At 35.3% G+C, this 15,453-nt stretch overlaps 2 protein-coding genes across 7 annotated transcripts; both read right to left on the minus strand.

The window, feature by feature from the left end:
• Positions 1-521: 521 nt before the first annotated feature.
• LOC105703262 (juvenile hormone epoxide hydrolase 1) lies at positions 522-7,830 on the minus strand. Its single transcript, XM_012431519.2, has 8 exons — positions 7,698-7,830; positions 5,986-6,097; positions 5,206-5,398; positions 4,167-4,405; positions 3,674-3,789; positions 3,129-3,328; positions 2,341-2,575; positions 522-1,281 (listed from the first exon to the last, which is right to left on the minus strand). Exons 1-8 carry the CDS (start codon positions 7,754-7,756, stop codon positions 1,038-1,040), a joined length of 1,398 nt encoding a protein of 465 aa, XP_012286942.1. The 5' UTR covers positions 7,757-7,830; the 3' UTR covers positions 522-1,037.
• An 849-nt stretch (positions 7,831-8,679) lies between these two features.
• Positions 8,680-14,174, minus strand: LOC105703263 (juvenile hormone epoxide hydrolase 2). Of its 6 annotated transcripts, none has more exons than XR_001104349.2 (8): positions 13,937-14,174; positions 11,821-12,010; positions 11,036-11,384; positions 10,744-10,943; positions 9,916-10,150; positions 9,549-9,769; positions 9,153-9,204; positions 8,680-9,037 (listed from the first exon to the last, which is right to left on the minus strand). XR_001104349.2 is itself a non-coding variant. In XM_012431522.2 (7 exons), the coding sequence occupies exons 1-6, from the start codon at positions 14,105-14,107 to the stop codon at positions 9,577-9,579; spliced, it is 1,320 nt and encodes a 439-aa protein (XP_012286945.1). In that variant the 5' UTR covers positions 14,108-14,174; the 3' UTR covers positions 8,680-9,204; positions 9,549-9,576. The 6 variants fall into 6 exon arrangements, 4 of the variants coding, with proteins under 4 accessions (XP_012286945.1, XP_012286943.1, XP_023288558.1 ...); XR_001104348.2 differs by having other exon boundaries at positions 8,680-9,053; XM_012431522.2 differs by having other exon boundaries at positions 8,680-9,204; positions 13,955-14,174.
• Positions 14,175-15,453: the final 1,279 nt, after the last annotated feature.

Consider the following 15,453-nt stretch of genomic DNA (forward strand, 5'->3'; position numbering starts at 1 on the left):
CTGAAATTATTTCAAGGCAAGTTAGGAAAATACACTGAAAATCAATTGAAAATGAACTGAAAATAAACTGAAAATAAATTAAATTACGGAAAAGGGTACGGCCGCGCCTCTTTTCTTTGTAAAACTGGGCAATTGAAATCTATTATGCATACGAGATACACTTTATTAGTTATTAAAATAATAAAGGTAGTAAAATTATTTTCGAGTGTATTATTGAGCGTTTCTCTTCCATACACCTCGAAGAGCAGGCACTATTCAGGGTTGCACATCGAAAAATGCTACGAGGGTGGCTCGACCCTATTTATGGAAGGGCATCGGCGCAGCCTTGAAAAGGCAGAGGGTCTATAAAGTGCATCCACGTATGTACATGTCAGCGCAAGTTCCTGTTCCTAGTACGCGACAAAACTGTCTAAATACCTGGATTGGGTAAATAAAATACAACGTATGTACGTGTATATTTGGCGCGAAACTGTACCGCGTTTCCTGATATCCTAGGTAATTTTCCGAGTTTTTCATCACAGTAAATTACTAGGTATTTTATTTTACAAGTTTCATACATGATGTAAATTATATGCATATGGGACTTCATGCTTATGTAATTCCTATTTTGATACGCTTAAAATATAAGATCTTTCGTGGAATGTATGAAAAACTGGAATGTTGAAGCCTAGATCTTTTTAATGGTTTGCTCCTACTTGCCATTATTCCTTATTCCCTGTTTTTCTTCTTTTTTTAACGAAAATGTTTATTCACAAGTGACGTGTGCTTAGACCACTTTGAAATAGTGCGGTTACAGGCCCGCCATCTTTGTCGGGTAATTTATTAGGTATTTCATTTGGATGTTACGTGAAATACTTCCCTTAAGTATTTCACGTGGCGAGATGAATGTTTATGAGGATTTTTTGAAAATCTAAGCCGATGCGAGCTCGATAAACCAAGATAACCCCGAACCTTAGGTCCTGAGAAAAAAAAAACGAAATGGAAAAATATGTAGACTTTATTCGCTTCGGATGGAGAAAAAGTGAACTTCGACTCGTTTACGGGGATTTCTTTTTTTCCGCCTGCTCTTTTTCTTTCTTCAGAAGGTCTTCTCTCTTTTTGATGAAACTCCAAATGTCGTCTGCGAGAAGTTGAGGTTCCTCGAAAGCGGCGAAGTGTCCACCTCGAGGCATGTGATTGAAATGAATGAGCTTCTGGTATCTCGATTTGATAAGAGACTCCGGTTGATATAATAATTCGTGCGGGAAGATTGCACAGCCTGATGGGACTTTGATGGGTAGTCTGGAAAAAAGATGAATTTTTTCAGAGATTTTCAAACGTCTAAATGAAAAATCACACATTCAAACGACGAATCAGCAATAGGTGTTGGGATGAATAATGATAGAAGAAAAATATGTCAATTCTTAACAGCAGCGATGCTATTATAGTATTATGAACACAGACATGATTTCAAAGAACAGTACAATTTCCTCATTATAAAATGTAAATAACAGCTACATTGCACCTATTAAAGTTAAACCTTTTAGGGTAGGGTAGGTATTGCATTAATTAAATAAAATTAATAAAATGGGTGAAGAGATTGTATTAATAATAAAAATATGGAGTGTACGACCGGGTCTATAAGACTACATGTTTGTAGTTAAAGATTAATGAAATTATTCAGGTATTTATAATGCTCGAAACTTTTCCGAAGATATCAGAGAAGTAAACATACATCCATAGAATGTATTAGTAAGATTACATTAAGGCCTGAGAATCGAACCAGCATATTTTTCGGCAGGACATGAATCTTCAATTTAAAATCATTAACCACTTCGGTACGAGCGTCGACTACAGTCGACGGCCGTGATATGAAGGCGCACAGCCGAGCGTCGACTATAGTCAACGGCCGTGATATGAAGGCGCACAGCCGAGCGTCGACTTTAGTCGACGGCCGTGATATGAAGGCGCACAGCCGAGTGTCGACTTTAGTCGACAGCCGTGATATGAACCCGCCGGCCGGTGAGCGCCGTACCGAAGTGGTTAAATGCAGTGACTAAGGCAGAAATATCATCTCAAGTTGAATTAGTTTTATTGGAACGATTATGTCAGAAAAATAAGGATTGATAAATCGAGAACTCTGGACTTAAACGGTCGATACGTAAAGTAGGGATTAAATTCAAATAATTTATTCGATGATATCTAGTACTTAACTACTCTTAACTGCACGGCTGCTTGATTAAAACTGTTGATTTGGCAATATTAATGATATAAATTTCTGAATATTTCAGTCACAATTCCGTAAAGGAATTTAGCGGATGTGTTAATTTTTGGGAAAGGAATAAAATTCGAATTACTTACTTGGTTATTATCGAGCTCATGTGATCTTTTTGGAAATTCTCAGAATACAGCCGCATGCTGGTTACGATGGAATTTGATAACCAGTATACCATGACATTGTCTAAAAGCTCTTCCAACGTGAACTTTTCCAAAAGCCCACCATCATCTCGGAAGCGGTAATCGGGATTGGTCCAAGTGCTGAATTTTTCCAAAATGTAGGCCGCCAAGCCAATCGGCGAGTCTGATAACGCGGTACCTTTAAAATCGCACAATAAACACTTAAAATTACTTGCAATGTTATTTGCAAATTGGATAATCTTTGGAGCATTTACTTAAGCTGATTCGGAAATCAGATTTGAATTTAGCTAGATTCCCAATTTTCTAATTTCTCACAATTTCCCAATACGTGTCTGAGGTTTTGATACGTACATATCTAAATCGGAAGAACTAGTTAATTCATAATTACTGAAAAATTAATGCAATAACAATGTAAGACTTTACAATGATTCAATTATCCGATACTATTAAGTCGTGATTTCGTTTTCATTTTTAAGTATTAAACAACAAGATAAAATGAATCATTTCCTCATTGCAATTTTATGAAATACAATTCTTTGAATTAACAAATTATTGATTTTGTGTTGAAGTGTCAAAATTTCAGCCAATTTCTTGAAGTGATTTTATAAAATTGTCAGATACTAAGTTGATAAGTATCTCTCATTTAATCCAAAATTCTCTTAATATTAATTTTTCTTTTTAAGAGAGCATCGCTAGGTAATATTGCTTTTTTAATACCTATTGATACTTACCAACGGTATCAGGTTTTGACGCCTGAATATGCATATATCCCGACTCCTCGAGGACTCTCGACCAATGATAGCTGATAGGATACATTCTTGAATAGTGATCCTTATCAACCACTAAAGACGGTATAAACGATCCAATTGCAGTCCAAATATACACTGAGGTCGCCATGCTCATGCACATGTTTGAGTGCACTCCTATAACTCTGAATAAAAATGAACATTAATTTTTGTACCGATTAAAATTACACTATCTGAACTTTTTCATCTTCCAAGTTTAACGAGCAAAAAAATTCGATTGAGTGAAGTACTATCTGTATTCCTTGAGAGTTCATTTCTTGGTAAAGAGTCAATTAACATGCAAGCTTCTACGCAATTAATAGGATTTATAAATACTTATTAAATATTTATAAATTGTGTTAATCCAAACTAGTTAAAATCGATTTTACGTGATAGTTAAAAATGCCGAAGGTCCTTCATAATATAATGTTAAATAAGTGTAAGTATGACTGTGCTGATAATACTAGATGTGCTCTTATCACCGGGTATACCTTTCTGGGAACAAAATCGCCAAATCGGCAGTGATAGCAGAACCCCAATCTCCACCTTGCACGTAGAACTTGTCAAATCCGAGTCTTGTCATCAGATTTTTGAAGATGACTGCCATCTGAAGGAAATATTAGAACAGAAACGCCGGTCATTAAAAAGATCAATGTGAGCGATCGCACTTCTACTTTACGCTATTAATTAAAAATTTTAAACAAAAGAAGGAAAAGATATGAATACGCGGTATTAACATTTAACACAACGAAGAAAAATTAATTAAGGTCTCCTGAATTCGTACAGTTAGAGTCCAATATCTGATTTTTCAAGACTCAGAAGCAAGATTAGTTTTATTTATTTCGTTTCAGATTACTAGCCAAGATTATCATTACGGATTATCAGTTACCAATGTGCGGTACACTTTATCTGCCAGTGCTAAGTGCAATTTTTGATTCCTCTTTATTTACAGAACGCGATTGGAAAAAAAAAAAGAAAACTTACCGCTGTGGTAGTCATTCCAGGACGAGCTGCTGGATCCGAAAATCCGTATCCTGGCAAGGAAGGAAGAACAAGTTCAAAGACGAAATCTTGATCTTCTCTTGGAGTTGTCAGCAAAGGAATGATCTTTTGGAATTCCACAATTGATCCTGGCCATCCATGAACCATGAGCAAAGGAAAGACCTTGAGCTTTCGATCTTTCGGAATCACTGGCTTCACATGGTAGAAATGAATGTTCAAGCCTGGAATTAAAACAATTATTATAATTTTGATGATTAAAAAGCTTCAAACCTTTCAACTGAAGGTCCAAGCACAGTTCGCGAGAAATTCATCACCGGAGTTTTACTATACCTATGATTACTTTATCGACAAATTAATCTTAGATTATTATTTTATGCTAATGATCGAAATTCTATGAATTTATTGCATACAGATGTCTGAAGTAGAAGGACTAACTGTTACTAATATAAGAGAGTTAATAATTTACCAGAAATGAAATTCTTACTAATAAGTATAATGCGAGTGGTCTGGCTAATTTAAATGTTATACATTTTCACAGGTCGAAGTTTCAAATAGCTTTTTATGTCAACCCGGAAATCCTATTTAGAAAAATTAAAATGTTATGGAAAGTTGCTAAATGCGTACTAGTCGCTAAAATCGTACCCTATGTATCTTTTTGTTGTTATCTAACGTTTGTGTTAACATATAGTAAATGTCACAAATATTGAACAACAACAAAACCATACACAGCATATAACTTAGATGACTAATATGCATTTGGTAACTTTCTTCTACGTTTTGTAAAAACTCCGTTTTTTTTACCTTTCCGACAGTACTAAAATTAATATTCGGTGTCAAGAATTCTAAAGGAAAATGCAAAAGCTCGAGAGGCAATGTCAAGGAACATTTTTCTCGACAAAACGTTAACCATTAACCGTTGACATTCGTAATTTGACCTTTTCATAAACGAATTACACTGAGATGATAAATAAACAGCGTTTAAATAGTTTTTCCTCTCATCTAGCTACAACGGAGTCTCGACCTTGTATGTTCGTTGTGTACTGTGGATACTTGTTGAGAAGCTCAAGGCGCTGGGACCAATTGTACTTCTCTTGCCAGAACTTCACAATCGTGTCCAAATACTTGCTGGAGATCCCGTAGGTCCATGCCGCTCCTTCCAAAGGAGGCGCCAAACTTCTGTGATTTTTCAGCCTGTTCATCAGATCGTCTATCGTCTGAAAATCCGCAAAAATCCTTGTCATTTATATTCATTATTAAAAGATACTGGAACTTTGTAACATTTCTTGGAAAGTTTCAATCAGCTATGGTACACTAATTTGATGGTGTATTATTTATGCATTAAATATTATATATTTATATGTATGCACCAAACTTCTATGATTTTTCAGCCTGTTCATCAGATCGTCTATCGTCTGAAAATCCGCAAAAATCCTTGTCATTTATATTCATTGTTACATGATATTATATATAACATGATATTATAATATCATAAACTTATTTAAAAATATATAACGAATATATACTAATTGGTTTTTAAAGTGTGAAATTTATAATTTTACTGCAACCTTATGCCCTGAATGTTTGCACGAGGTTTATGAACATTTTCAACAGTGCCACCATGCTCGCCACAAAAATTGCAATATTTATATGATTAAAAAATATTTGTCATTATCAGGATATGGTCATTGCCTTCTTCTGTTATCTCAAATATTATATATAGTGATCGGATATGCACTATTTTGATTTTTATTAGGTGTTACGGATTTTTGGACATACGGTTTGGAAAAAGCTACTCCCTTACCGTCTTGGCGACCTTGAAACGGAAGCGTTGAATTTTCTCGGAAGCATTCTGTGCTTTTCCTGGACCCCAGTAAGTCTCCGGATATGTCGGCACCTCAGGGTCTGGGGACAAGCTGAGGACATAAATCGAAGGTTTGCCTTCAGATTTGCTGGCAAAAGGTCACGTGGATATTACCTTGCCATCGAGTATGACTAACTATTGCCGGTATGACGAGCAAAAAAAGACAGGAAGGTTACCGCGTCGAGAAAAGCGAGTGCAAGAACCGCGCAAGGTTATTTCGAAGGCGCTGCGGCGTTTCCGAAAAAATTCTCCACACGAAATCTCGACGTCCTTCGGAGAATTCTTCGAGAGATTCTCAAAGATTGTCTTTAAAAGAGATGGAAGAAAAATCAGGACTGTATCAATTTACCATATTTTACTGCTGGAAAATAAATGGTGGACATTTTACGTCGAGAGATTCTCAGAGATTGTCCTTAAAAGAGGTGGAAGAAAAATCAGGACTGGATAAATTTATCATATTTTACTGTTAGAAAATAAATGGTGGACATTTTGCGTCGAGAGATTCTCAGAGATTGTCCTTAAAAGAGGTGGAAGAAAAATCAGGACTGGATTAATTTATCATACTTTGCTAATAAAAAATAAATGGTGTACGTTTGGTGGTGGAGGATGCGGCAACATAAAAATTAATTCAATTTGTCGTTACATTATACATGTCATTAATATTCACATATTTTTTGTCGTGAAAAAGTGTAGCTTCTGCACAAAGGGACAATATAATGTGTTGAATAATTTTAATTTTCTATTAAATATTTAAAGTATAAGTGAAGGCATTAAGAATTGATATTTTCTATAGTATGTAAATTTGGTTAAATTTATACATTTTTGACGAATTTCTTTTACGCCAAATGGGGAATCCTTGCCTCCGGTTAAAAAGACAAATGCAAATGAAATGCAAATTCATAATAGATGTACCTTGAGTACTCGTTTCGTAATACGTTGACGTAACAAATGGACGTTCTCATAATGAATTCATTCCTAATTTCCTCTTAAATATGAAAAATTTAGTAGAAACTATTGTTTTACCGAGAAATATATTGTGAATACGATACAAATTTATTATAAGGAAACATCCAAGAATTCTCTGAAATCTTCCAATAAAGTCTTGAAATAATTCTCGATTAATGCATCTACGTTTGAAAAAGGATTTTCGAAAGATATATTAACACCAAGAGTAACATATTAACGTCCAGTTTACATTTTGTCAGATTTACACAGACACAAGAATAAAACTAAAAATATATTTTTCAGTAGGCACATCTCGCATATAACCCAGTTACGAAAATACGGCTGAAACAATTGTAAAGACTTTTCAAACATTATCTCTATCAGAGGATAGAATTATTTCACCGTCAGAGGTCAAAGTTTTCCCAGAACCTCGTACACAATATCGCAAGATAATAAAATGAAGTTTAGTCTACAATATTCCCAACAGATAACACAAAGAAGCACGTATTGTATTTTGGATTTTATATTTTCTTGATTAATTGTTTAACTTTCAATTGGAAATATTTCCTTTACCGTAGAGTACCTTACCGAAGAGTGGAATTATGTCAGGCGAAAAAAAATGAAGGCGTATGCGGAAAAACTCGTAAGGCGTTTTATCACTGAGAGCGATGACCTTGATAGCTAATTCGATATGGTTTGATAATTACTTGAGGAAAGGCACCACGGCAGCGGAAATGAGAAAAATGACGACGGTTTCCTTCCACATGTCTGTATCGGGCGACGTTCACATGTCAACTGGTTGCTCTTCCTTTTACAGAGACCCTGCCTTGAGGTGGATATGAGTCCACGGGTTATCAATCAGCTCATTCATTGGTCCTTTTGAGAACCACTGACTGGTATCCGGAGAGAGGGTAACAACGGGATCTGGATACCTACAATCAGCTGCTGAGGCCATTTTGCGTTTTCACTGAAAGAGCGCTCTTTATTTTACCAAATACATGGAAAAGAAAAAGCAGCTACGAATTAGAAATAGATTCCCAATGATAAAAATGATATCATAAAAATAAAACTAGTGGTACACATAAAAATAAAACTAGGAGTAGTTTTTGTGATAATCAGCAGTAAGAACGGTTCTCAATTTTTATTCTGAGAAGAACTCGTCTTACAATTTTGTAATAATGTTTTGTAATACCGTTCATTTTAATAGTGCATGTATTTAAAATTGAAGTATCGTGGATTTAGGATCCCACAAAGTCATTTTCCTCTGAATAAGTATAGATAAATATATACTTTTTATTTGTCATGATTACAGGGTATAGTACTTGCAATTATCGCAATTGAGGAGCTGACTTTTCCTGATAATTTTTTATACCGTACTACTCACCAGACATACCTCAATGTCTGATAGTAAAAATCGTGTAAATCAGAGACTAACGTATATATTTTAGGACATTATCCAGTTATTCAATGTTAATTTAAAAAATATTTGTAATTGCCGAAATATGGCCATAGTCTCCCATTATTATGCTAAACGGTATATATGGTCATCACATATATACAACATTAATTTTTAAATGCTAGTTATTTTCACAGACAGTACATTTCCAAAATTGAATAATTGAAATTATTTATAAATACAATTTGAATGAGATATATTTGGTTTTTATTTTAATTATATTATATCACAAATTATAATTAATAAATTTATTTAAAAAAGGCGGTAATACAGTTAGGAACATACAAGAATGTAGGGGTCTCCTTTATCGGAAGCAGATGAGGTTGACACAATTGACGCGATTATAAAATTGACTTCTCATTCTGATAATTTCTGTACACTCATGGCGACTCTACAGAATTGTCTATAAATATAATATCGAATCATTTCTTGCCGACATGCAACGTTCGTATCAGTGTAGAATGTAATACTCGAGTACATTGAAGAGAACATTAATGTAGTCGTCTGATAGAGGCCTTGAAAGAGAATCACGTACCATTACAGCAATTGTCCTCGTCACTTCTAAGCCGTAAGAAACCTCGTAGATAATCACTAAATGGATAATATGCTAACAAGAGATTTAACATGTCAACGTCAAAATTTGTTTTACGCGTATTCGTTGTCATCGATCTTTAAAGGTTTCGAAATGTCACCTCAGTTTACTTACATAATTTCTCACTATTTTATCAGGCTAACCCAAAGGATCGAAATTCTGACACCTGAAAACCAAAACCAGAATGACTGTTCATTAATTAAGAAAGTTATATTTGAATAACTCTTATAGTGAAAAAAAACTGTTCTCTCTGAATTATGTTTAACGCTTGCAAAATAACTTGCGATTAGATACCTTTCCTATAATAAATGGTTGTTCGTTATAAGAAGCGTGGGTTTATCAAATCCTTATTTTTCATATTTAGTTAACAAGTGATCTCCTGATGTTTAAGTACACATGTCAAAATGTTCAGTCTTATACGGTTATATGTTAATTTTACGTGAAAAATGAATCTGCAAGTATGAGATAAGCGTAATACGAATTTAAGAAAAATATCAAGAGGTGTCACACCTAGAAAGGGATGATGTTAAATAATAAACTAAATATTTCCTAGGGAGAGCCAAATGTCATCGGCAAGAAGCTCAGGCTCCTCCATAGCTGCAAAGTGACCACCTCGAGGCATTCTTGTTACGCGAATTAAATTTTTAAACCGGTCTTTCAATAATCCTTTCGGCTGGTAGAAAATCTCGTTTGGAAATTGTGCACAAGCCGATGGAACGGTTATCGGTAACCTGGAACATAAAAAGCAATTCTTGCTTCAACGTCCTCGTATCGTTTTACCTCTATACAATCTCAATTGTTAAGTAATGGACGGATCATCTAAATAATATAAATTAACAATGTCGGGCATACTTTTATTTAGACTTTCAATACGTACGAATCGAGTCCAAGTTTATAGCGATCATGGTTAAAGCTTTCAGCGTAGATTCTCATTGACGTTGTTTGGGAATTAGATATCCAGTACATCATTAAATTGTCTATTAATTCGTCAGGTGTGAAGGTTTCAAAAAGACCTCCGTCGTCTTTTAGGAGATTAGATTTGTTGGTGGCTCCGGCGAATTTTTCCAAAATGTACGCCGCGAAACCCACTGGCGAATCACTGAATGCAATTCCTAAAAGAATACATTTTTATATAACGCACCAAATTAACAAATTTTAATTATTACTGTGCTGATAATCCTTAGAACGTTTTTATTAATCCTTTGGTTACGAAGCGCCACTATAGTGACTTCCACCTAGCCGATGTTTTTTATGAATCGTTATTGTAGTGACGATTCGTAAATCACTTCCTTCATTTTCATGCATCCAATGCAACAAATGAACATTGTATTCATACAAGAACTTAAGCTATCCTTATTGCCGATACAGCTCCACAACCGACTGTGTCGTATTTAAAGTTGCTTAACAATTCTCGTGGGCCCTCACATACAACACAACCTCAGATATGTGAATTAATTGAATTTGATACTCTTTTTAAATAATGAACGATATAAAGAGGTTATACCCTCTCCCTACAATGCAGCAAATAACATTCGTCCAAGACATTTTTGATAATACAAGTAGGTGTCGACATTTTCACTAAGGAACTTGTATTACATTCGACCCCCATATAATACATAAATAGTATAAATAAAAAGAAGAATAAAGCGTAAACCATTTTGCATTTTACTCGACGTATAAAATGAGTAAATCGTTAATGTTTTACCGATTATGTCAGGTCTCGTTGCTTGGAGGTGAAAATAGGCACTGTTCTTAAACATTTGCACCCAATGTTTGCTGAGGGGGTATAGTAAATGATAATCTTCATCGGATACTATCAGTGATGGAAATAAACTGTACAAAATGGTTTTAAACAAAGTCCAGGGGGCGGTGCTTACGCACATGTTCGAATGAATTCTTGAGACACTGTAAGAAGAAAGTAGAAGGGGTTTAACTTCATGTTTCTCACGCCCCGAGAACGGATGCACGAGTGCGCGGTAAAAAGTGCATTTCTTTACTGCTCGGGAAATAAGCTCGCCATTTGCTCCGTAATAATTGCTCCCCAGTCTCCGCCTTGGGAATAGAATTTCTGAAATCCGAGCCTTAACATCAGGTTTTTCAAAACCACGGCCATTTGCGTTGCCCCGAGGCCGGGTTTTATCGCACCGCTGGAAAATCCAAATCCTGGTAAAGACGGCGCTATTATTTCAAAAACGACATCGAAGTTCTTCCTAGGGCTGGTCAGTAATGGTATTATTTTGTAAAACTCTAACACGGACCCTGGCCAGCCATGTAGAATCAAAAGCGGTAAAACGCGCTTTCCTTCGGTTTTTTCCGGCTTCACGTGCAGAAAGTGAATATCCAAACCTGGAAAAACACAATACAATTTATATACCTTTAACGATACATTAGTACATATTAAAAAACAAGCTTTCAACTTTTAGTCTCTCAACTTGTTAATTCAGGAAGGATATAAAAATTCCTCTTCGGAGGAGCTCTACAATAAATACTTGTTTCACGATTAGCTAATTAATCAATTTCTTGAATGAGCCGATTGCACTAACCGCGATTAGTATGACATTTCTTAACTATTATTAGTTAAAATTGAATCAGTGCAATTCGTGTGGCGCTGTGACAAAATTAAGCTAACCGAAGATTAAAATCCATTGTTTGGTAACCATCTAAAGTCGGGTGATTAACTAATCGCGCGGTAAGTAATCCTTGATTAAGGATTATAACTCGGACGTTGGTACAACCTTTGTGTTTTGTTGTTCCACTCCTAGTTATTGTTGAACTGCTTTACCTTGAATATTTGTCGTGAACTGTGGGTATTTGTTTATGTGAGCTTCACGTTTTTGGAAGTCATACTTCAACCAGTGATCGATAATAATTGGTATGAAATTACTATGTATTCCGTAAGTCCAGGCTGTGCCTTCCATTGATGGCTGCGGCATCCTTGTATTCCTCAACCTCGTTTTAAGATCCTCGACATCCTAAACAAAGTACAATATAACAATAAATAATTCTTGATAACAGGCTCCGCATTTCATGTTTTATATAAGCCTACGAAATACAGCTCTACGCTAAATTACTCTTCCTTTACTTATTTAATATACTTATAGAAGCGAACATTTCAAATCAGATGTCCTCACTTCCTCTTGTAATTCTTCCTTCCTTAAATTATACACTAACGTTTTATATTTCCCTCATATTTAAGAACTTCATGTGAAACGGTAAAATCACATATCCACAATGCAACTTTTTTTTTACCTTTATGTTAGTAATTAAAAGTTCCATTGTTCAAAAATTGGATACCCGGAAACCCAACATAGGAATTTTGTATGCCAATGGCATAAGATCCTTTCTTTTTTTTCATACGCTCTTGAATACTTTCTATTGTGTCTGAAAGAATATAAAGAAAGTGAACCATTTCATTTGGAATATATTTCCCTACTCTTAGGCCATTTGCATACGTACCGATGAAACCGACACCAACTTTTCTGCCAAAAACAATGTAACTTTCATTTATTTACATTATTTTTGGCAGAAAAGTCGGTGCCGGTACGTGTAAAAACGGCTTTAGACCTTGTGAATTTCACATTTAATGCTGCGTCCAAATATGAGCATTTTTATACGCATGAATGTTCATGCGTGTTCATTTTCCTCGTACTTCACAATTTTTGTACGTGCACGCAAAATTGCTCTCAAGCTGTGCGTGCGACAGAAACGGCGCCAGCACCGACTTTTCTGTCAGAAACAATGCAATTTTAATTTATTTACATTGTTTTTGACATTCTTGACCATTTTTGTGCGTGCACGCAAAATTGTGCTCAAACTGTGCGTGCGACAGAAACGGCGCTGGCACCTACTTTTCTATTAAAAACTATGCAATTTTAATTTATTTACATTGTTTTTGACATTCTTGATAATTTTTCAGCGTGCACGCAAAATTGTGCTCAAGCTGTGTGTGCGACAGAAACGGCGCGTCACCTACTTTTCTATTAAAATCAATGCAATTTTCATTTATTTGCATTATTTCTGGCAGATAAGTTGGTGCCGGTACATGTGAAAACATCCTTAGTGAATTTCGCATTTAATGCTGCGTCAAGATATGAGCATTTTTATGCGCACGAACGTTCACGCGTGTTTATTTTCTTCGTTCTTGATAAGTTTTGCGCGTGCACGCAAAATTGCTCTCAAGCTGTGCGTGGCAATCGTAGTGAGCTAGCTTGAACAAAATTTCATTCAGAAAGGACATTACCATACACGTGCGGCATACATCGTAACGCATACTATTTTTGGAAAAAAATAAATGTTTTTGTTTTATCTGCGCCACGTTTGTCCCGAAATTTATACATACTACATTTCACGAGTTAATCTTTTTAAATGTACACAAAGCTGACCTAGCTTATCATTTCATAACGAAGGAAACTTTTTCACATGTATTCACATAATAATTAGAGTGCCATCTCGTTAGAGCACTCGACTTCGTCATTACTTTCTGCGCATGACCTTTCTGCAGATTTGAAAAGATGTTCTCTTTACTTCCCCATAGAACACTCAGTAATAAACGATGTACTTCCCCTGTCCTCATAAAAATATAAAACGATACCCGCGGATACCCGATTACTAAAGTACGGATAATTAGAATTTTTCATTCCTTCAAATTATACAATGACATTTCACACTTCACTCACATTTATCAACTTTAAGTGAAATGATATACAATCGGATGCGACCAGTCAGTTTTAATTTTGATTTCTCCACAATTTTAAATTTTACACATTTCATATCTCACTCTGATTTCTGCATCAATTCTGTAGAACAATTCGAAAACCTGCCATTTAATGAATCTTCTTTCCTCGTTTAATTAACTCAGTCAAGAGACTAATTAAATTTCAATTGATTTTATTGCTTGCCTTTTTGGGGAATACCACCTTAAATGGTCTAATGCTTTTGTCCACGATTTCCTCATTTCTAGGGCCCCACCACGTCTCAGGAAGCACGGGAATTTGCGGTGCTGGATTGTTTAAAAGATACGAAGCTCCTAGTAGAATTCCAGTGGCAATCGCGAGTTTTATTAAACTCATTATCAAGCGGTCTTTGAAACGAGTTCTGTTTCCTGCGCAGTATTGAACTCAATCTTCTACTGAGCACGCCACGGTCGGATCCGAAGTAACTACAGCATACATATCCCTACACACTTTCATTTCTGCTCGTGCGTATTATTGTGTCTGGCGTACCTATATATATACACTCACGTGTATCATATATGTACGTGTACCATACGTGATTATACTCACAATCGCACAACAAGTTTTTCACCACATTGATCGGAAATGCTGTACAGATTCACACTTAGGTTCGGAAGGTAAAACGTCGTGCGATTCCGAACTACTCTTAAAAAAAAAAAAAAAACAGAGATTAAATTCGACTCGTTTTCTGAGTTAAATATGGCGAGCTCAAATTCCAAACTACCCTGAAAAAAAAAACAGAGATTAAATTCGACTCATTTTCTGAGTTAAATATGGCGAGCTCAATAAAAGAGTTGGTTCAATTTAAATTTGGAGTAGTCAACCCATCCGTACAATTGGTTCAACTTCAAAATGTAATTTTCCTCCAAATCTAAGTTCAACCAACTTGCTTATTGAGCTCATATTTACATTAGGAAATTAGGAGTTCAATTTATTCTATTTTGTTTTCAAAGTAGCAACGATTTAAGTTTTTCAAGGGCCGCAGGCGTAATGTAATTTTGAGTCATTCTTTTCTGATTACTCTCTTTGCGATCTCTACCTATCAAATACATATGTCAATTATATAACTTAACATATAACGAAAGTTATTCAAAAGATACATTGATATAATGTAATGTCGGATTGTTATCGTTCCTTGATGTTGTTACAAATCTGTCACTATTGTAAGTATATATTAGTAACATAAGGCATAATATTGTACCGATATGTTATGAATATGTTATATTATTCGTTTTATAATAGTAATATATAACTGCAAAGATATAGTAATATGAATTTTAAGTACATGTAATATGTATGTTAAGCCTCCTGTTCCAGATGTTTAATTTAAAACGAGCCATTAGAAATCTTTATTTTACATTATCTTTAATAACCTTTCCAAATTGTCAGTTTAACTAGAAACAAGAGAAAGATATAAAAATTAGATACATGTAAACTTCGATATCTTTGTCCTTTTTTGTATCAATCATCTCTGTACAGAGATGAGTTGGGAGATTGCTCACGTGCAGGGTCGCGCGATCGCACCGTGTGCTGCCCTCTGATTTCGTACGATAGCTTTCACCGTTTTTTGCCCCCAAGGGCGGCGCAACGAATTTCTGGTAGGAGCTCGCGCAATCGCGATGGCTGTGCCATCTACCAGTTGCCGTTGACGGCTCACGTATTCGTGATGGTAATACCATGCG

Source organism: Orussus abietinus, unplaced genomic scaffold, assembly GCF_000612105.2.
Source record: "Orussus abietinus isolate OABI.00-Male unplaced genomic scaffold, Oabi_2.0 scaffold450, whole genome shotgun sequence".
In the NCBI taxonomy this organism is placed as follows: Eukaryota; Metazoa; Arthropoda; class Insecta; order Hymenoptera; family Orussidae; genus Orussus; species Orussus abietinus.